Source organism: Pantherophis guttatus, chromosome 15 (assembly GCF_059756535.1).
Source record: "Pantherophis guttatus breed Tessera chromosome 15, ASM5975653v1, whole genome shotgun sequence".
NCBI classification, from domain to species: domain Eukaryota; kingdom Metazoa; phylum Chordata; class Lepidosauria; order Squamata; family Colubridae; genus Pantherophis; species Pantherophis guttatus.
Window position 1 is genome coordinate 3311454 of NC_142077.1, and position 22997 is coordinate 3334450.

The window sequence follows — 22997 nt, forward strand, 5'->3', positions numbered from 1 at the left end:
AAAATTGTATTTCTGGATGGGAAGAAGGTTGGGGAATTCCCACCCCCCATTTCCCTCCCCCCCCACACACCCCTCCATATATTGTTTTAAGAAAATTGGATGCAGCTGTGGCAGCTGAGGGCATTTATTGTTTTTTTTTCCATCGCAACCATCACTAAGCATCAGCTTCGCAAAACGGAGAGCCAATAAAACCCCCCAGCTCGGCTATACGCTGCCATCTTATTGTGCCTGAAAATGTGATCGATCTACCTCTCTCTCTCTCTTCCACCCCCTCCCCTCTCTTTCTCTCCTTCTCCCCATCTCCCTCCCCATACAACACATCAAGCACTCGGTGGAATTTTTGAAACTTGATCAAGATCCCAGCGAGTTCCCGAACAATGTTCGGGGAGCAGCTGCGGTGGCTGTTCCAAAGTTGATTTAATGAGCCCAGACTTGGGGAAGTGGGGAGAGATGGCGGCTCTTCCTCCTCGCTCTCCCCCCCCCACTCCTCCCAACCTGGTTATCAAGCCTTCCTGTCTCTCTGGACAGATGGTGCACCTGCATTTGAGCCCATCAGGGGTGAAATGCTACCGGTTCGGACTGGTTCTCCCGAACCGGTAGTAAAAAATGCTACCGGTTCGGGCGAACTGGTATTTCCGACAATCAGCTGGGTGACGATCAGCTGTGACGCACGATTTATATTAGCTAGAATCGTCAGATTTCCTGCTCTCTAGCTAAATCTAAATCGCGTGGCACAGCGGATTTCCCCCTCCCCCCTCGCTGTTCTACTTACCTTTGCAGACCCGGAAGGCTTCAAAATGTTCCTTTTTTAGCGCTGTGCGGGCGCGCCTCAGGAGGCTAGATCTGGGTATCGACTCTGAAGCGAACCTGGCTGGGGCCACTTTGGAGTCTTCAGGGTTGCCACAATGCGAAGAAGGGATAGGGAGTGTTTTTGTAGCCAAAACAAAATAAGTTTCCTGTGGGAACCAAGGGCATTCCAACAGGTGGCTGGAGAGAGGAGGAGCACAGTAACCAGGCAACCAGGCAGCCCCTTGATTGGACAATGTGACTGATTGGTGTGAGGGGGAAACGTTCACTTTTTAATCCGGTGAAAACCGTGGGGACTTTCAGAGTCGGTTTTCACCCGTTTGTGCCAATAGGATCCCTCCAATTAAATTGTCCTTTGAGGAATCTGCCTGCCTCGGAGTTCTGCTTTCTAGGGAGCTATTACTTGGAACCTAGACACTGGTCCCCGATCCTCCCTGGTCTCTTGTGCTGCCTTCAACGCCTCATCAGGGCAAGGCGGGACCCCTTGTGGGTCCTCTTGAGATGGCTTTTGGGAGAGGTGACTTAAGACGTGGGTCGTGCATTTCCCGTGCTTGTTGGCATCCTGGGAGGCAGAAGAGCAGCCGCGAGAAGGCAGGATGAGTAGTGAGCAACGATACGGTCGCTTGCCAAGGTTCAAAGGAAAGTCCTCAATTCCAGGGGCCCCTTTTTTTACCTCTGCGTTCAATCGTTACTGCCGCATTTCAGTGGCTCTTTCTATGGGAAGCTTTTAGAGGTAGTCCTCGACTTACAACGGTTTGTTTAGTGACCGTTCGAAGTTACAACGGCACTGAAGAAAGTGACTCGCGACCGTTTTTCGCAATTTACGACCGTTGCAGCATCCCAGTCGATCACCGGATCAAAATTCGGGCGCTTGGCAACTGACTTGTATTTATGACAGTTGCAGTGTCCCGTGGTCCTGAATTCCCCTTTTTACGACCTTCTAACAAGCAAAAACAGTGGGGAAGCCAGGTTTACTTAACAACAGAATAGAAGAGTAGAGTAGAGTAGAGTAGAGTAGGAGTGGAGTGGAGTGGAGTGGAGTGGAGTGGAGTGGAGTGGAGTGGAGTGGAGTGGAGTGGAGAGGAGAGGGGGAGGGGAGGGGAAGAGAAGAGAAGAGAAGAGAAGAGAAGAGAAGAGAAGAGAAGAGAAGAGAAGAGAAGAGAAGAGAAGAGAATTCAAAATAATGGAATGGAATGGAATAGTTGGAGGGGGCCTTGGAGGTCTTCTAGTCCAGCCCCCTGCTCAGGCAGGAGCCCCTATACCATTTCAGGCAAATGGTTGTCCAATCTCTTTTTTGGAAACTTCCAGTGTTGGTGCATTCACAACTTCTGGAGGCCAACTAACTAAATAACTAACTAACTCAACCACTGCAGTGATTCCCTTAACAGCCGTGGCAAGAAAGATCGTAAAACGGGGCCAAAAGCTCCCCTAACAACTGTCTCGCTTAGCCACAGAACCGTTGGGCTCAATGTAGCCATAAGACGAGGACTTCCCCGTAGTCTCGTGACTTATTCTAACCCGCTCAACTCATTCGCCCTTTTCCTTGAGGATTTATCCCCTCACCGAGGCAACCAGATTCCCTCGACATGCCGAGCCCCAGGCATCTCCTCCTCCCTCCAGCCAAGATCCACCCTCACAAAGCTTAGCTGGTCCTTCCAAGGGCTTTATCCCTAATCCTGACCTGTTCCGCGTGTTGTGTGAACACCGCCAAGGGTGGGGGGGCTTTTGAAGATAGCTCGCCCAAGGGCACCTCCTATCTTTTCTCCCGCTAGCTGGCTTCACGTCAAACCTTGGCAAGGACAGCCAGCCGTCTTTCCCAAGGCTGCAGGGCCATCTGGCTCTTAACAGCCACAGAGGATTTTACTCGTCCTTGGCAGACTCTGATTACCTGTTTTTGACTTGGGAGGGGGTGGGGGTGGCCTTTTGCAGCACCCCCAGAATCTCATCCCAGCCTGCTGACCCGACGTCCCTTCGCAGTCTCCAAAACAAAATCCAGAAAAACGAAATGAACTCACGTGATGATCGCTGCACGCGACACCGAAGAAATCTGACACGCAGCGTAAGGCGTTTTATTAATAAGTGCTTTCCCTCTCCTTCGTCCCTTTCCCCGGGCTCTTTTCTTTGCTCAGGGGGAAGAAAAAGAAGAAGAAAAAAATTAATTAAGACTTTCTTGATTAGGCATTTAATCAGTCCTTAAATCAATACAGATGGAGTCAATTAGTTGGCTGGGTTTTTTTTTTCCTCCCTTTCTTTTTTGAACATTTGAATAGATACTTGATGCTACCGTGAAATGATGCATTCCCCCCCCCCCTTTTTTTTTTTCCTTTCTTCGTTCTGTTTGAGTCTCAGCTGTTAGGCTGGAAGGAACAGAACAAGACTTGTTTCTGCTCCGAATTCCTGAATTGTTGTAAAGCCATCTTCCATCTGAAACCGGATCAGATCTGAAACCTAACGAGCTTTGATCCACATTCCATGTACTTATCGGCCAGCTCTTCCTTTCAGAAATAGAATAACAAGAGTTGGAGGGGACCTTGGAGGTCTTCTAGTCCAACCCCCCTACTCAAGCAGGAACCCCCTATGCTGTAAATCAGAGATCCAGGCTTTTGCTCTATTTCAAGATGTTTCCAAGATATCTCTCCCGACTTGGTAGAGAGCTTTAATTTTATACAGTTTTACATAAGCAGATAAAAGGTATCACAGTAACAGGGTTCTAATTGGATAGGAATTATTCACCCCCTTTTCAAGATGCCATCTTCTCTAGGTAATATATTAGATCATCCACATCCGAGCCAAAATGAAGTAATGAAATAAGCAGGAAAGACTCAAAGAGCACAAGCTGGCAATGTGCTGTTACAGCCTGGCACTGAGACCTTTGACCTACTGACCTACACCCCTATACCCATGATGGCGAACCTATGGCACGTGTGCCACAACTGGCACGCGTAACCATATCAGTGGGCACACAAGCTCAGCTTCCGGTGAGACTGGAAGTTGTCCAACGGGCCATTTTTGGCCTCCGAAGGGGTGGGGAAGGCTGTTTTTGCCCTCCCCAGACGCCTAGATAAGTCCTGGAGCCAGGTGAGAAAGAAAAATGGGCCTACCGGGCCATTGTGTGCCAGGAGTGGGGTGAGCAGAGGGTGGGTGGGTCTCATAGAATTATGGGTATGAGCACGCACGCACACGCGCGACCCCCCCCTGCCGCCGCCCCCCCCCTTCCTGGCACATGATAGCAAAAAGGTTAGCCATCACTGTCCTATACCATCCTGGTCAAATGGTTGTCTAAATCTATTTTTGAAAACCTCCGGTCATGGAGCATCCACAACATCTGGAGGTGTCAGCTGATCCATCGATTACAGCTAGTCCTCAACTTACAAGCGTTCATTTAGTGACCGTTAAAAGTTTACAATGGCAGTAGAAGTGTAGTTTTGAGGTTTGATGGCTAATAACACCACTTTTTTTTTTCTTTTTTGGAGTTTCAAGATCATCCTATTCCACTGCTGGAATGGCCTGGGAAGAGCCTAGACCTTCTTAACCCAATTGAAAATCTATGGATTTTCCGACTAAAGAAACTTGTTAGTCAGAAGTGACCCAGCAATAAAACCCAGTTAATAGAAGCCATCCTTCAATCTTGGTTTCACATGATAACAGCTGCAGAACTCAAAGGCTTGGTTCCCTCCATGGGAAGACGTTATAAGGCCATAATTCATGCTAAAGTTTACCCACCTAAGGATTAAATGACATGGTGATAATTTTTGCATATCTCGGTTTTTTGTTTGTTTTTTTACGTGTTTCACTTTTCTTCTTTATACCGTAACTGCTATTCTAACAGCAAATCCTTCATAAAAGTTAAGACATGACATTCTTGATTAAATGATCTTTCCATTGAGATATAATTTTATGGTACTACTCCAAAAAAAAAGTGGTGTTATTAGCTAGTTTTAGAAAATACACTTTTCCCACAAGGTTTCCACAATTTTGGCCTCTACTGTAGGTAGTCTAAGCACGTTGTGCTACAAGCGAACTCCACACTTCTTGACATCTATAGACAGGGCAAATAATCAACAACTGTACACATTTTGAAAAGAAGCCACTTTCAAGTGGTTATTCAAACCTTTTTTTTTTTTCCCCCTGCAGCTGAAGGGAAAGGTCTACTTAAATAAAACCCAGTTGCATAAGAATGTGGGGAAACCTTGGAAAAAGGACATTTGGATAACCCCAATCTATTTTGCGGCTCGGATTAGAACAGTGAATAATTCCTCTCTTATATCAAGGTGGATCAAACCAAAGAGAGCCAAGTTATTTTGGCACATGAGGCAGAAGAAGAAGGAAAAAAAAAAAAACCCAAAAGACTTTTTCTCTCTTCCCTGCCACTCAAGATATAACCATAATATCTTCACTTCAATAAAGATAATAATTCTATATTTTGGCCTTTTTCCGAGACCACCTGGAGCAATCCTGTCGTTGTTAGGGCTGGGGTGAAAACACACCCCCTGGTCTAACAGGGCCGAAGGAACCTTCCAGAAGGAAGGCATGGCGTGTGCGTCTCATCTTCCTTATTGGGATAAAGAACTGGAAATGTCAGAGGAGGGGGAAAAAAAACGCTAAAAAAATAAAAGGGATCGGTACAACTGTTGCCTCAACGGAAGTGCACAAGAAAGTAGCCAGTCATTCTTTCTCTCCATTTGTTCAACCCATGAGCAACGCATGTTGTTTACGGATGCCCATCTGCTGTGTTCTTGTTTCCGAACCAAAAAAAAAAATACACTTTTTTTAAAAGAAAAAATTGGAGTTTTGTTTTGTTTTGTTTTGCCCAATTGTTCGGCATCTTCAAATGCAGTTATCACCTTGGGTGGTGCGGTGGCCTACAGGTGGAGCTCTCGTCTCACAATCAGGAGGCTGTGAGTTCGATCCTAAGGGAGAGGCAGATATTTCTCTCTCTCTCTCTGGGCACAAGGAGAATATATCTGCTGAACAAAACTCCGCATTGGCGACAGGAAAGGCATCCGGCTAGGAGACACTCAGCTCCATTCAGTTGCCCAGACTCCACCCCGCAAGAGATTATCAGGGGGTTAAAAGAAGATGACGATGATGAAGAGGACATCCCTCTTCAGTTACCTTCTCAGAATAATAGAATAACAGAGTTGGAAGAGGCTTTCTAGTCCAACTCCCTACTCCAGCAGGAGACCTTATACCATTTCAGGCAAGTGGTTGTCCAGTCTCCTCTTAAAAACCTCCAGTGGTAGAGCACCCACAATATCTGGAGGCAACTCGTTCCGCTGATCAGTTGTTCTCCCTTTTAGGACATTCCTCCTCAGTTCTAGATTGCTTCTGTCCTTGATTAGTGCCCATCCATTAGTGCCCATTGCCATTGTTGTATTGCTTCTTCTCCCTTTCTGTCTCCATTTGTTCCTCTTCGTTGCCATCTTTTTTTTTTAACCCTAGCAAACCCTTCAAAGAAGTGGTTTTGAACCAGGCTTGTTTCTCCTACACGTGAAACATTATATCGGATGATTTATTTATTTTTTCCTTATGATTCTTGACGAATGTATCTTTTCTTTTTACACTGAGAGCTTATGCTTATGTGTGTCCAATCACACTTGGCCAATAAAGAATTCTATCTATCTATCTATCTATCTATCTATCTATCTATCTATCTATCTATCTATCATCAGCGCTAGCATGGCAAGAAAACAAGCAAGCTCAGAGAACATTAAGGACTCCTAACTTCAGCGGAGTTACACTGACCCAACCTAATTTCTTCCACTTCTCACTGGATCCGAGTGCCCATCGTGTCAATCATTCTTAAAATCTCTTCTTGGGAGTGTCATCTTCAGAATGAAAACTTGAAAGAATAGATGATAATGACCATCTCTCTCTCTCTCTCTCTCTTTTTTTTTTAAAGAAACCCCTGCCTTTATATGCTTTTCTTCAGGAAGGGTGGGGTGGGGGGGGCAAAAAAAGGTTGAAAAACGAGCCGTGTCTTGTCTAAGCAAGGAATAATAAATATAAGCAGGTGTGAAAGGTTGGAATCGAAAACAGATGGGTATGACGGATACGATCGGAGTCCCCCACAGCTTCGGTCTTTAATCCCTGTGGCTTAGTGCGAATGTTTCCCCCCTGACGCAATGCAGAAATAATAAATGGAGCAACTCATGAGGAGTGGGGTTCTCTGAATGGCGGCTGGTTGAGGGACAGGGATTATTTGGTGATGCGGGGGGAGAGGGAATCGGTCTCAGTTGACCAGCTGCTCAACTCCCCTCGTCCCTCATAGTCATTTTTGAACTGTACCCCTCTGGCTTCGGTCTCTCCCGATCTTTGGTGATGCACGAGCTGAAGACGTGATGGAGGAAGGCTCCTTGTCATAAAATCAAGAGATTGCAGGGAGGTTTCCTGAGTTCTCCTTTTAGTGACGGATGGGTTTTCCTGTCTGGAGACCTTCCTCCTTGATGGGAAGCAATATTTATGGTTAGAATATTGAACATGGCTGAGATAAAGTCCTTTTTTTTTTTTTTTACCAATCCAAAGGAACAGAACAGATAACAGAGTTGGAAGGGACCTTGGGAGGTCTTCTAGTCCAACCCCCTGCTCAAGCAGGAGATCCTGTACCATGTCAGGCAGGTGACTGTCCAGTCTCTTCTTAAAAAAACCCTGTGATGGAGCACCCACAACTTCTAAAGGCGAGCTGTTTACACTGGTTGATTGTTCTCACCGTTAGGAAATTCCTCCTTAGTTCTAGGTTGGTTCTCTCCGTGATGAGTTTCCATCCGTTGCTTCTTGTCCTGCCTTCAGGTGCTTTGGAGAATAGCTTGAGCCCCTCTTCTCTGTGGCAGCCCCTCAAATGATGGAAGACTGCTATCGTGTCACCCCAGTCCTCCTTTTCATACCCAATTCCTGCAACTATTTTTCATACGTTTTAGCCTCCAGGCCCCTAATCATCTTTGTTGCTCTTCTCTGCACTCTTTCCAAAGCCTCAACGTCTTTTGTATAATGTGGTGAGCAAAACTGGATGCAATTAAAGTAGCAATCAAAAGAAGTCCCATCAAGCTGTCCCTTAGGATGAACATTTATTGAGTATAAGGGCTGGCTTTGCACCACATATTGTCCAAAATCAGGTTGGTTGGTTGGTTAGTTAGTTGTTTGGTGGTTTGCAGGAATCTAACCATGCATTTTGCACGTCGAGTGAACTGGACCATGGTGCGAAGCCTAAGATATTCCATCTGATCATATCTTGTGCTTCAATAACTTGGATTTAAGCTTATGGGGTCTTCAATGAATTCAAGTTTACCTCCGAATAAGCTTGCATGGCAACCTTGAACTTTACAAATCCTAACATTGAATTGGAGACTTTATACATCCCCCGCACACACACACACACACCTTTATCCTTCCCCCAGATCTTAGTCATTTTGTGTAAAACGCCTCTGGATTTGAATCTGGCATGATTTCACTAAAAGGAAAAGTTGGCTTTGCGTGTAAAATGAGTAACTCGGCTAACTCCGTGAAAGGAAAGCAATTTCGTCTCTTTAAAGGTTCTTTTCAAAGGAGTTGAAAAGTGAGCGGCGTAGCATAATAAAACCTTGCATTAATCCTGCCGGTAAGTCCGATCCAGGCAGCTAATATTCCTACTATTGCCATCGTCTCTGCCTAGAAGGGACCACTCCTTTCTGAATGCTACCCACCCAGGCTAATGGAGAGAATAAGCCTGCTTCGGAAGAAAAATTAATCCCGGAGAAGGGAAAATGCAGCATTACATCACAAGAGAGGCCGAGTCCATTCTATGGGCCTGAACTGATTCCTGGATTGCAAAGCTTACGTTTATAATGGGCTTTAATAGGCTGAATTGTAATAAATGCCGCGAAATGTTCCTGTTGGGAAGATTTGCCAAGATCAAAACCATTTCCTGTAGCACCCATCCGACTTCCTTTTTGTTTCTCGGCGTATTTACCTTCTGACGTACCCCTTCGAAATTTATCAAGGCACTTCCAACAGATTCCTGCGTCAAAATCCCCATTTTCTAATGGGACCCCTGGAACGCTCACTGAACGAATTACCCAGTTAAAACACAGTTGCAATTTGGGCACACTCAGTTGGACACGCTCAGCAGCAGACTACTAAATAGTTCCGTCTTTGGAAGTCCTACAGCATGGATTAAAAGAACGCTTGTTCTAAAGATTAATCTTGTTTTGGGGTATCTCTCTACTTCCGTATATTATTTACTTAACGTCATTTCTTTCTTGCTTTCCGTTGACAAACGTCAAAAGCAATTGCCCACTGAGCTTTGCTTTTTAATAAACAGGAAAGCTGGTTCAAACAATCCAACCAGCAGTGAATAAAAAGCTTGAAGAAAAGGATACAATTGGTGGCAGTAATTTTAAATCATTTACAGTAGAAAAGGTTTCGCCTTGGGGATCCAGCTAATTTGCCAGGGATGGCCTGCTGCCAAGAGAGAAGGGTCATTTTTGAATAAGGACCACCCCCATATCATGGGACATCATCTGTAGAACATGGACGTTTGAGCAGGAGCAAATTTCCTGGTCCAAAACTGTTTTTTAACCTAGGAGGTTAATAAATCTTAAAACTTTGGGGTTTCTAGACCAGGCACACAAACAACCATTTGTGTTTTTCTCTGTCCTTGTTGTAACTCAAAAGGAAAGCTTTGCACTTAAGCACAGGAAGGCGTTTCCAGAAGTCAACATTTTCCAAATTTCAGAAAAGAACGTTTTATATTTCTTTTCTCTTTCTCCTCTCTCTCCAACTATCCCAACATGAGATTCCCCCCCCCCATTGAATCTGCAGAGTATTGAAAAGAACAGAATAACAGAGTTAGAAGGGATCTTGGAGGTCTTCTAGTCCAACCCCTTGCTCGAGCAGGAGATCCTAGACCATTTCAGACAAATGGCTGTCCAATCTCTTCTTAAAAATCTCCAGTGATGGAGCACCCAGAACTTCTGGTGGCAAGCTGTTCCACTGCTTAATTGTCCTCACTGTCAGGAAATTTCTCCTTAGTTCTAGGTTGCTTCTCTCCTTGATCAGTCCCACCTGTTGCTTCTTGTCCTGCCTTCCTTCAGGTGCTTTGGAGAAGAGCTTGACCCCTTCTTCTTCATGGCAGCCCCTCAAATATTGGAAGACTGCTATCATGTCACCTCAGTCCTCCTTTTCATACCCAATTCCTGCAACCATTCTTCGTATATTTTACCCTTCTGTCCCCTAATCAATATAGAGAGATAGATTAGATAGATAGATAGATAGATAGATAGATAGATAGATAGATAGCATTTCCCCTAAAATAAGACTCAACCAGAAAATAAGCCCTAGTATGATTTTTCAGGATGCTCGTAATATAAGCCCTACTTCAAAAATAAGTCCTGGTTAAGATTGTCAGCCAGATGGATGCATTTAATACTGTATTTCCCTGAAAATAAGATCCAACCAGAAAATAAGCCCTAGCATGATTTTTCAGGATGCTCGTAACGTAAGCCCTACCTCAAAAATAAGTCCCAGTTAAGATCGTCAGCCAGATGGACATATTTAGTACCACATTTAAGACCTAACTGGAAAATAAGCCCTAGTGCATCTTTTGGGGCAAAAATTAATATAAGACCCTGTCTAATTTTTGGGGAAACCCAGATAGATGATAGATAGATAGATAGATAGATAGATAGATAGATAGATAGATAGATAGATAGATACATAGATACATAGATAGATACATAGATAGATACATAGATAGATAGATAGATAGATAGATAGATAGATAGATAGATAGATAGATACATAGATACATAGATACATAGATACATAGATACATAGATACATAGATACATAGATAGATAGATAGAGACACAGACACTTCTTGTTGTTAGTCACGAAGTCGTGTCCGACCCATTGCGACCCCATGGACAACGGTCCTCCAGGCCTTCCTGTCCTCTACCATCCCCCGGAGTCCATTGAAGCTCAGTGACTCATATGCCAGTGCATCCAGTAAGCCCCCATGAAGTCATTTATTTATGTTATCAAAGTTGACAGGCATAGGACATTTGATGAAACACGCGAGCCTTGCAAACGGAGGGGTTACTACTTGCGCTCTCCGGGAAAGAAACAGATGCTTCATTTAATTGTTCTCATTCTCCGGCTCTTCATAAATAAGGACACTTGAAAGCCTCATTATCACTTGACATGAGGAATAGAATATGGAAGTCCTCAGCCACTGTTTTGTGTGATGGTGGTGGAGGAATAAATAAATTCCAGAGCCCGTACAGCCTGCGATCCAGTTTTCTCGCGGTTATAAACAACGAGGCCAACACTTCTTATTCTTCCCTTGGCCTGTATTTGAACCAATTTCTTTCAGTGGGTCTCCTTCACAGGATAGGGATGGAAGTTTAAAAATAGTAATAATAAAAAAAAAACCTTGAATGTATTTGAACCAATTTGAGAACCAAAATAGGAAAAAACCTTGAATCGTTGTTAGGTAAATAAATAGATGCAATTTTGGAAAAACCTTAGGATTTCATTTATTTTTTAATCCTTCCCTTTATACTCCACTAATTCGCGTCACTTCTGAACCCTTCTTGTTTTGTATTTATTATTTTTAGACAACCCCCCCCCTTAGAGGTTCTGTTTGTTAAAAAAAAAAAAAAAAGCACTTTCATATAACTTTATTTCTTCTAAGGTTGGCAAAGTATGAAGCCTCGGTTATATTCTTTAGTGCTTAAATTATTTATCTTTGTTCCTTTCCTAGAAATCAGGTTTTCTGATTCTTCTTACAGCGCTGTTGTAACCTTGAACGGTCCCTAAGTGTTGTTAAGTCATCCACGTGTGCAGTGGCGAAATTCCGTGCGGCTGCCATGACCGCAAGGAAAAATTCGGTTACAGAATTATAGGTGTCAGTTTGCGCCGATATTTTGTAGATATCTCTTACAATTTTTAGAGAAATTATATTTACACACGTACTTAATCCGCTCTCCGATCATGTAAAAACAGAGGCATGATCCAAACCAGGGGTCTCCAACCTTGACAACTTTAAGCCTGGCGGACTTCAACTCCCAGAATTCCCCAGCTGGGGAATTCTGGGAGTTGAAGTCCACCAGGCTTAAAGTTGCCAAGGTTGGAGGCCCCTGATCCAAACTGTTTGAGACCATGTATTTTATTGCCATGAATGTTATTATCCACTATTAGCAGTAGTAGTATCTTTTAACACTATTGTAAACAGTGATGATTCTTGTCTATGACCGTAATAAAGTTCTATTCTATTCTATCCTGTTGTAAATCGAGGATTACCTGCATTCCCGTACTGATTTCCCAAGCGGTAACACCTCAAAAGCGACGCAACAGATTAGTCTCATTCCCTCACTTCCTTTGTCTCTTCCAGATCAGGAATAGCCACCGAAGGATGGAAGTCCAGGGTGAATGAAAGCTCGCCAAACCTCACACCACCTCCACCAGGTAAGATCATCTCTTGTAGATGCAGGTGTTGGGCCCAAAGTCACAAAGGACCAAATATTCCTGGGTTAAAAAAAAAAAAACTTTATTTTTCATCAACACAAGGAACCTCTAAGCCTCCCTTGGTGGCTTTAAGACAGGTGGAATTCTGGGAATTGAAGTCCACACATGTGGAAGAGGCTGCCAGCTTGGGAAAGGCCCTAAGGAAGCGTTTAGGGGGGCTGGGTCAGAAGAATGGGAAGTCACAGGTAGTCCTCGACTTAAGACCACAAAATTGGGAGCGGAATTCCGGTCGTAAGTCGCGGTGGTCCTAAGCTGAGGCACTGCATGATCAGATCTGACGTTTCAACTGTTGCTATGGTTATTAAGCAAATCTCGTAGTTGTAACCGAATCTTCTTGGGGCATTTTTATTTTTATTTTTATTTGCCATCAAATGACTGGTCGTAAGTCAAATATATTCTGCAGGGCTTCTTGTCTCTCCCTGGGCTTGCGGAGACAAATGCACACAAATACACACTCGCCAGCTTTGCACACAGCCAATTCCATCCTCCCCGTGGTCAGTAAAATGAGGGCCCAGATTTTATTCTCTTGGGGTGGAACTCCTAACCGTGCTTCTCCTGATCAAACCAAAGGAAGGCTTACTCTGTCTGACGGGTTTTTTCTTTCCCCTTTAACGACATCTGATAATCCCTTCTCCCATCGCTCCGTAAATGCCCTTTGATGATTCCAGCATCTCTCAAAATGTCATTGGCAAGAAAGGACCCACATTCCACGCACGTTCTCCGCCCTTCAGATTCTCGGGCGGTAGCAAATTTCATAAATGCTTTTTCTCTTCTCTCCCACCCCCCACCCCCCTTTCATCGCAGCCATTTTTCCTTTTTATGTTGCCGATGCCATATTAATTAGCTATTGGTGGTGTCCCTTAAAGGGGAGGGAAGAAGAAGGGAGAAAAGGACGCTGGATGTAGAATCTGTTGATCCTTTTAAAGTCCTCCTTATCAAGAGCACCCAAGAGTTTTCTTGTGTCCTAATCTGCCAATCTTGGGTGGGGTTGGAGGACAGTATGGCCTGGAGAGTTGTAGCCCCTGGCATTCTCGGTGCAACAAATTTTTTACAAAATGGAGCATGTCAGAGCAAGTCACATACAGATTGATTATATATATTATATATATTGTGAATATGAAGGTGAAGATAAAGGTTCCCCTTGCACATAAGTGCTAGTCGTTCCCGACTCTAGGGGGCGGTGCTCATCTCTGTTTCAAAGCCGAAGAGCCAGCGCTGTCCGAAGACATCTCTGTGGTCATGTGGCCGGCATGATTCAACGCCAAAGGCACACGGAACGCTGTTCCCTTCCCACCAAAGGTGGTCCCTATTTTTCTACTTGCACTTTTTACGTGCTTTCGAACTGCTAGGTCGAAGGAAGCTGGGACAAGTCACGGGAGCTCACCCCGTTACGCGGCGGTAGGGATTCGAACCGCTGAACTGCCGACCTTTCGATCGACAAGCTCAGCGTCTTAGCTACTGAGCCACCACGTCCCTTATTTATTTGTTAGCCCGCCATTATTATTTCAGAATCATAAGGTACAACACTTAATGGTAGTCATAGGGAAGCAGTCAATATAAATCTTAAGGATACCAGCAACAAGGTTACACTCATAAGTGGGAGGAGATGGGTGATAGGACCGATGAGAAGATTAATAGTAATGCAGATTTAATAGCTACAGTAAGGGTACATTAAGGGATCCTTCATTATTCATGTGTTAGTGTTCAAATTTGGTTAAAAAGTACGCAATATTGTGGAAATGCGTAGGGGAAAGCGGAAACTTGAGCGTTCACAAATTTGATATTATATGGAACAAAACTGTGACTGAATCTGGATGTTCGGCTTCGGATACTACAAGGCTTCCTTCCAGAAGGTAAGAAGGGAAAGGAAATTTAACCATCAAATTCCCGCAGAGACAACAAAATTTGGGACTGCATAAAGGATTTTAACAGACAGCTTTGAGTGGGGAGAATGTGATGAGCAAGTGGGGTGACAAGCAACAGTATGAAATATGTACGCAATACAGATTCCTGAGTTAAGCCTGAATTCTGGTTTTGAAATCCCAACTTCCAAATGTTCAAGGCAACATACAGTACGTGCAAGTGTTTAAAAAGTAATGTTTTCCTTCCTTCCTTCCTTCCTTCCTTCCTTCCTTCCTTCCTTCCTTCCTTCCTTCTTTCCTCTCTCTCTCCTGCCCGCCCTCCCTTCCTCCCTGGCTGCGTATAGATAGCTGTGACTTAACGTTGTTTCTCTCCCTGTTTTTTAAATGTCAGTCTGTTTTTGGAACAGATGGGTGGGGAAGTGAGGGAGAGGAAGGCTTACTGCAGAATGGGAGGTGAAACAGTTGATCAGAAAGACAGACCGACCGACAGACATAGTGAGATTGGAAGGCATCGTCGCTCCACTCCGGCTCTTGTTCCAGGAGCCTTCTGGGTGTTCGCAATAATGTGTCTCAGGAGTAGGATCAATTTGAGCCTGATCACGCGTGTGCTTCAAAGGAGAACTCTGGGTGGATTTATATGATGATCCATTAGTTTGTTGGGTCTTCGGAGGAGTTTTCCAGCACCTAAGTTCAAAAGTGCATCTCCTGAATATTATCGCCCAGCAAATCCATCTCTACCCCCAGGTGACTCTGTCATCAGTTCACAAGGAGGTCTTCTGGCACGGACGCTTTACCTTCCCAAGATGCAAGGAATTGCGCACTCCTCATATTTCTGGAAACAGACCTTTCCTCTGAAAATCAGAGCCTCTAGGACCGCAGCCAAGTCAAGTTTTCTCCCCACAAAGGCTAATCCGTGCTGAGCAAAACTTTCATGTACGCATTTTTTCCGTTCGATCGGGGCCTTGTGTCAGTCAGGCTGAGCCTTCATGTGCAAAAATCTTCCCAAACGTGCAGAGTGACCTCTTTTTGCAATTTCACCCTAGACTAAAAGAAGAAGAAGAAGAAAAAGGGGGGGGGGAAATCTCCTTGAATGTTTTTCCCTTTTAAATTCAGGAGCTGCTAATCCAGGTGTCCTGGCCCCCGTCCAGTTCCATTAACAACCCGCTCATCATGTTAATCCCTCCCGAAATATTGATGGCAGTGCTGTCTTATCTTGACTTCACGGACACGGGAGGTTGAGAACCTTCTGTCAAGTTGCGTTTTTGCACCGAACTTTCACCCTGTATTTAAAAACCTCTTTTGTCAAAAACGCTGACAACCTTCAGAGGAAGAACGGCCATCGATATCTCTCTGGAGCGACTGGTTCACTCGGTGCCCATGGGCAGCTTTGAGAGCTGCATGCCAGGCACCTGGGCGATGGGCCTGCCACGTTGATGCAAAGTATCTCCCTTGTGGCCCCGTTGCATTTGAAAAAGAGTGGGCAGCTAAGCAAGAGTGGCCTCCGTTAGAAGACACGGATTTTCAATAATCGGAATGGAGTGGAGTGGAATGGAATGGAATGGAATGGAATAGAATAGAATAGAATAGAATAGAATAGAATAGAATAGAATAGAATAGAATAGAATAGAATAGAATAGAATAGAATAACAGAGTTGGAAGGGACCTTGGAGGTCTTCTAGTCCAACCCCCTGCTTAGGCAGGAAACCCTCCACCACTTCGGACAAATTGTTATCCAACATCTTCTTTCAAAATTCCAGTGTTGGAGCATTTACAACTTCTGGAGGCAAGTTGTTCCACTGATTAATTGTTCTCACTGTCAGGAAATTTCTCCTTAGTTCTAAGTTGCTTCTCTCCTTGATTGGTTTCCATCCGTTGCTTCTTGTCCTGCCCTCAGGTGCTTTGGAGAACAGCTTGACTCCCTCTTCTTTGGGGCAGCCCGTGAGATATCGGAAGACTGCTATCATGTCTCCCCTGGTCCTTCTTTTCATTAAACTAGACATCCCCAGTTCCTGCAAGGTAGAGGTGTGTAGATTTTAAGTCAGGTGGGGAAATGCCTTCCAGCCACCAGAATGTGCTCGGAGAGACGTGATCTGTGCTTGCTTACGTAGGGCCTTGCGTGGTCAGTCCACCGTCTTAAAACATCCGTGGTTTGTCAGAGAAGTGTCCTCCTGGGTGCCCCATCCCATAGCCTGCTTTTAGGATACCTGTTAATCCAGACCCCCTCCTCAGCTAATTCCCAGCCTTCCTTTCTATCTTTCAGGCGAATATGTAATTGCAGTTCGTGAAGTGACATCACCTCCGTTTCTAGGCCAACTTCTCCCACCTGTTTCCAAGCTTTTAAGAGTCCTGCCAAAGAAAGAGATAGTTATGGGCTCCAGTAAAGACATCCAGAAAGAACTTGGCAGCTAAAGGGAGAGGAAATTGATGGACCGCAACCAAGCTCTCTTCCCCCCTCCCCTCCCTGAACTCTGGGGGAGAGTATATATATATATATACTCTTCGCTGACCTGGGAATTATTCATCTAATTTCACCTCTCCATAACATTCTCTCAAAGAGGATCTACAGCATGGGAACCAAACAGCAAAAAAAAACCCCACCAAACCCCAACCGTCTGCTTTTGTCATTTCTTCCAGCCCACCTCAATCCTGATGAACTCTAGATAAATTTAATTTTTCCCTCGACAGAGGCCAAGCCTTCAGTCCTGCTGGCCTCAACCCGTCGCGTCTCTCTAAATCGAAAATGGACTTTGCTCCTTCAACAACAACAACGACAACAATTTTGAAAAAAAAAAAAAAAAAAAGATAAACCCTACCCACGCAAGCGAGGGAGTTTGTACAATAGTTCGGGCCAAGATGCCCCCTACAAAGCTGATGAATCAGCCAGGCCCACTAATGGCCGAAAACGCACATCGCAAATTACATTTATAACAGCGCAGGGTCCGTTGATATGATTGGACCGTTTTGGCTTTGCTTTTGTAAGAAACGAACTCTTCTCCATCCAGTGCATTAGGAAATAAAAGAGAATGCATTTAAAATTCGCCCGCTGCAAGCAGAAAAAGGCCTCGGTTGATTATTTGCAAATAAAGCCTAAGTGGCACAGGCCAGCAAGGAGCAAAGCTTGGAAGGGGGGAGAGGAGAAGGAGGAAGGGGGAGCCGATCTGTTGGAAAGACAGTTCTGACTGGTGGCAAACTGGGATTGGAGATGCAGTGTGAGCTGCCCTCTGTGAGTTGAACATTTTAAACTGCCATAGTGGCAAAGATTCCCCTCTGAGCTATTCTCCCCTTAGAGAGGTTGGGCTTCTTTCCCCCCCAGAATGCCTTTTAGTGTCACTGACGAGAGGGATTCTGGGAAATCTCTTTGAAGGACTGCGGTGCTATCTCAAAATTAAATGAATTTCCAAACTGCCAATCTTTAAGGAAATCTTTCTTTAATTGAGCACAGCCACCGGATCATGACTCCACGTGGACAAGACTGACCTTTTGCCCCCCAATCCCTCCCTTTCCGATCCCCAAATCTCTGCTTCTCATTGGCTATCTTCCAAGTCATTCTTCAGACTTCTTTTCTCGTCATTTCCCAGGAATGTGCCCCCTCCCCTCATTTCCACGACAACCCGACTTCAAAGGGATTTAGCAGGCAAAAGTTTCAGAGTTTATCTCTCGCTCTCCTCTGCTCTCTATGCCAGCGTTGAAACGCTGACATCCGGCCCCTCTCCCTTCACTCTCCCAGCGGGGCCTGCGTGAAATAAATAACAAGTTTAATACCTCACTCAACAATACTGTGTTTCAGTTACCAAACAGTCCCCATTGGTTGACCCGTTACCATGTCTATCCAAACAGTCCCCGTTGGGTGATCTATTCCACTCTATGAATATTCATACTCTGACAGAGAAGATTGCCATCTTGCTACTGAGACCACTTCCAAGCTTTTCTTCCGGTCTGTAAAACCTATCAACTGCCCAGATTATCTCCCATATAAATTGGCCCAAATCAGGGGTGAAATCTACTTACCTTCCTTACCTGTTCGGAAATGCACGCGGAGACCTGTGCATGCGCAAAACCGCAGAAGATAAAAAAACACATTACTTCCTGGTTAAAACCAGGAAGTAACGACACCCGGGCGGGTGGGCGGAGTTTCGATCCACCATCGCTACCCGATCATCGAACCAACCGCAACGATCACTACCTGATCACCCGAACCGGGAGCATTTCACCCCTGGCCCAAATCTTCGAATCACACAACGGAGGCCGCCTTGAGTATGTCACATCCTAACGAAGATAGACTTGGTGTCAAGTAGCACAAGGGGGTTCGCTCCTCATTTTACTCTGATTTAAGGGAATGCTATAGGGGGGAAAATACGTATTCTCATGATGATGATGATGATGGCATTCAACTCTTTCTGGCTCCTGTTTTATACATGGGAAAAAGAGCAACATGGGGGGAAAAAAGAGGTAGAAAGGAGAGCCTTTCATGCCGTACAACCGGTTCAGTGATCGTGCGCGTTGCATGCGCCTAACTCACTTGTGTTCAAAATACAGCAACTTGAAGCTGAGCTGCTTACCTTCTAAGGCAGCCCCGGTAAGTAGAAGAGCGGAGGCACGGAAATCAGCTGTGCCGCGTGAATCAGCTGAGCCAGAAAGAAGAAGGAAATATAGGACAGGATAGGGCAGGGGCGGATGGGCGGAGCCAGCTGACTGTTGGAACTACCGGTTTGTCCGAACCGGCAGCAGCCCACCACTGCGTACAAGGGGGATTGTGTCGCGAAAGACATCCCAAACCTACAGCTCTTAATCTATTTCAGGGCAACAACTCCAGAGTCTTTTTTTCTGAGAATTTCATCAATCTTTTTTTGTGTGTGTGTGTTTTTGGTTTTTTTTGAGGATGGGTGGGTGGGTTGGAGAAACGAGAGAGAGATTTTTTGGTACGCCTTGAAAGGGAACGAAAGCTTTGCCACAGCCAGACAGAAGAGATCGATAACGGGGCGTTGATTTTGTAAGAAGGGGGAAGGGATGTTTAAAAACCAGCAAACAAGGTGTTGCGAAACAAAAACCGGCAGTGTGTGTGTGTGTGCGAGTGTGTGTGCGTGCTTCCTACACGGCAAAGCTTTTTGTTCTCTTAGGTAGCACATGGACACTGTGGTTGCCATGGTAAGGTACATGGGCTTTTTTTTTTCTTTTTTTTTAAAAAAAAAGAAATTAAAAGCACTATAAATAGGCATCTCTTTTCTTGGCCAGGAACAGAAGTGAGAAATTTTAGTCAAGCAGGTGCCCCAAGCAGTCAGAATTATGAAAGGATAATATACGGCTGTTTACCAAAAGCCAGTGATCTTGGACGATGGGTCGGTCAGCTGATGCTCTTTCTGATAGACGGGCCTGGATGAGCACCGCCAAAGAAACAGCCGGTGCCCGGTACAATGTTATCATGGTGGCACGTTGATGCTGAGACTCTAGAAAGAGTGCAGAGAAGAGCAAGAAAGATGATTAGGGGCCTGGAGGCTAAACCGTACGATGAATAGTGGCAGGGATAGGGTCAGCAACCTGCGGCTCTGGAGCCGCATGTGGCTCTTTCATCCCTCTGCTGCGGCTCCCTGTCGCTGGTCAGCTTTCGGTTAGGGCAGGTAGAGGAGAAAGGATGCCGCGCTAGGAGGAGACTCTATGGTGGGGGAACCGGACTTCCGGTCGGCTCCAGAATTGAATGGGGGACTTCCGGTTAGGACCTTTGTGGCTCTTTGGGTGTTTAAGGTTGCCGACCCCTGCTCTAATTTAGAGAAGCACTAGGGGTGACATAGCAGTCACTATATTTGAGCAGTTGTCATAGAGAAGAGAGCGTCACCCTATTCTCCAAAGCATGAGAGAGAGAGAGGGGGGGGGGAGGAAGGACGGGAAGGGTGGATGGAAAGAAGGAAGGAAGAGAGAGGAAAGAAAGAAAAGGAAGGAAGGAAGAAAAAGGGAAGGAAAGAGAAAGGAAAGAGAGAAAGAAAGAAAGTAGGGAAGGGAAGGGAGGATGGAAAGAAGGAAAGAAAGAAAAAAGCGAAAAAGAAGAAAGAAAGAAAGAAAGAAAGAAAGAAAGAAAGAAAGAAAGAAAGAAAGAAAGAAAGAAAGAAAGAAAGAAAATTTGGAGTTGTTCCCGTATCCAAGCAAGAGATTTGGGGATCTGAATTCTTCTGCTATCATTCCGAGACCGTTTCAGGATAGGCGGGGCCCGTGCGAAAATCACATCCCAGCTAACAGCAACATCTGCAGAAAATTTGAGAAAAGTATTTGCTACAGAAACATCGGCTTAAATCATTCCATCTCTCTTTCTCTTCCCTTCCCACCGTTGAAGACAATTTATGAGAAAACAGCTTGCCTCAAGACCGTGAGGCTGAGGAGGGGTGGGGGGGGGGGACGCACAGAAGGGGCCCCGGCCCCGAAAAAGGGTTGGATTCCTGCAAGGAAAACACGGGGTACATTTAAGGCAGGAGTTTTATCTATGAGACATTGAAGCACAAACACCGGGAGCTTTTAGAAAGTTGAGTGGCAGTTTCCCCAAAGCTGATGCTGGTGTATTATCTGTTGCTCCAAGACCAAAGTTAGACCCCCCAAGAATACAGGTAATCCTCGATTTACGACCGCAATTGCGTCCAAACCTTCTGTCGCTAAGCGAGACGGTTTGTTCAGTGAGTTTCGCCCCATTTTATGCCCTTCCTTATTAGGCGAATCCCTGCAATTGTTAAGTTAGCCACACGGTGAATCTAGCTTCCCCGTTGGTTTTGCTTGCCGGAAGGTCACAAAAAGGGGATCCCGTCATAGATGTGAACCAGTTGCCAATTATCCAAATTTTGAGAATGGCGATAACAGTCATAAGTGGGAAAAAGAGCGGTGAGTCATGTTTTTGCAGGGCCGTCGTGACTTCAAATAGTCACTAAACAAATAGTTATAAGGTGAGAACTCCCTGTACACATTGCCTTAAATCAAGTCAGGGTGATCACCGGGCTCGATTCCCACATAATGTTCAAGCAGTAATGTGGTTCCCGGGTAGTCCTCAACTTACAACATTCATTTAGCGACCATTTGAAGTTAACAATGGCCACTGGAAACAAAAGTGACTTACAGCTGTTCCTCACACTTAGGACTGCCGCGGCATTCCCGCAGTCACGTGATCCAAATTTGGGCGCTCGGCAACCGGCGTCCAGCGTATATTTACGACAATTGTGGTGTCCCGATGTCACGTGATTGCTGTCTGTGACTTCCCTAACTGGCTTGCGACGAGGAAAGTCAACGGGGGGAAGCCGGATTCTCTTAAAAGACCACATGGTTCCCTTAACAACATTAGCGATTCGCTGAACGACGGTGGAAAAAGTGGTTGTCATTTAACAATGGGGCCTCCTTTAGCCATGGAAATGCTGGTTCCCATTGTGGTCGTAAGTCGGGGCCTCTCCGGATTGGCGTTTGGCCTTAGCACGATACGCGATCTCCACTCATTACGGCATAAATCTGTTTGCGAACAGGGCTGTTGTGTCATTTTTTTTTCAGTGAGCCAGGCCACACCAGCCGTGTGTGTGTGTGTGTGTGTGTGAACCAGGTCACTACGGTGTCTTCCATCATGGCTTATTCAAGAGATTGTGTCTAAAGCAACCCATACCATGGTGGTGTGTGAACTAACCACCGCAGTAGCTGGGATGAACCATGATGTTAAATTTTAAATCAAATGTTCTATCTGAAACTCATTCAAACCAGAGGAGGGTTTCAGTAGGTTCTGACCAGTTCTAGCGAACTGGTAGCGGAAATTGTGAGTAGTTCGGAGAACCGGTAGTAAAAATTCTGACTCAACCCCATCTATTCTCTGCCTCAGAAGTCCCAAATGGGGATTTTGCGGGTATCCTTCCCCTGGAGTGAGGTGGGAATGGAGATTTTACAGTATCCTTTCCCTGCCACGCCCACCAAGCCATGCCACGCCCACCAAGCCACACCCACAGAACCGATAGTAAAAAAAAATTGAAACCCACTACTGATTCAAACCTTCAACTCGCATGTTTCCTGTTGATCCTTAACAGTTCTAGCAGATTCCAACTACTTTCCTTTTTTTTAAAAAAAAAAAATCAATTAAAGCCCAACAGGATTTATTAGTCATGCTGAACCATTTTTTGTGCCAGTGTAAATTTCCCAAATCTAAAAAAAAAAAAAGGAGGTGAAGATTTATTTACGCAAAAGGGGGAAAAAAAAAAACAACACCTCCTCCTTTGGACCACGAAGATCATTTTCCATCTTTCTTTCTACAGGTTTTTGATTTGTTCCGAACAAATAACAAATCAACAGGCTACAGCGAGGTTTTCTTTTCTTTTCTTTTCTTTTCTTTTTTAAATTATTATTATTATTATTATCGGACTCTGTTCCTGGAAAGATTGGCAAGAGTTTGTTTTCTTTCTTCTTTTTTTTTTGTGCTTTCGTAACTGTTTTGGCTCACCGAGCAATGTTGTTAGAAAGGATCGTATAATATTAACATTTTAAATCAAAGGGATGCTTATGTATAATAAAACAACGTTCTCCAGCAGTCCTGATGATATATTAATTGTAACCGTATAGATAGAACACCTGCAGAAGACAACGAGACTCGGGATAAATTTTGCAACCTATTTGTCTTTGGCAGGGAAGGGAAGAAAACGCACTCCCCATTTTTATTTTTTATTTTTTTGTCTTTTAAATTCTTCTTCCAAGAAAAATATATAAGAAGGGAGTAAAGCAAGAGTGGGGAACCTAAGCAAGCTGCCAAGAAAACCCATAAATTTAATCTCTTATGACTTTCTTTTCTCTCTCTCCATCTTTCTGCCTGGACTCGGTTCTCAAGGT

At 44.8% G+C, this 22997-nt stretch overlaps 1 protein-coding gene across 6 annotated transcripts in view; it reads left to right on the top strand.

Moving 5' to 3' along the window:
• MORN1 (MORN repeat containing 1) overlaps window positions 1-22997 on the top strand; it is a 145015-nt gene that overhangs the window by 60049 nt on the left and 61969 nt on the right. For 4 of the 6 annotated variants that reach the window (XR_004592479.3, XR_015730060.1, XR_004592481.3 and 1 more), the window contains exon 13: window positions 12176-12249. Coding sequence is in view for 3 of the 6 variants with exons in the window: in XM_087879293.1 (XP_087735419.1) it covers window positions 12176-12249 (74 nt within the window). In the remaining 3 variants the exon portion in view is untranslated. Of the gene's footprint in view, window positions 1-12175; window positions 12250-16431; window positions 17210-22997 lie in introns of those variants that run through there. The other 2 variants (XM_034424109.2, XM_087879292.1) reach the window with 1 other exon arrangement.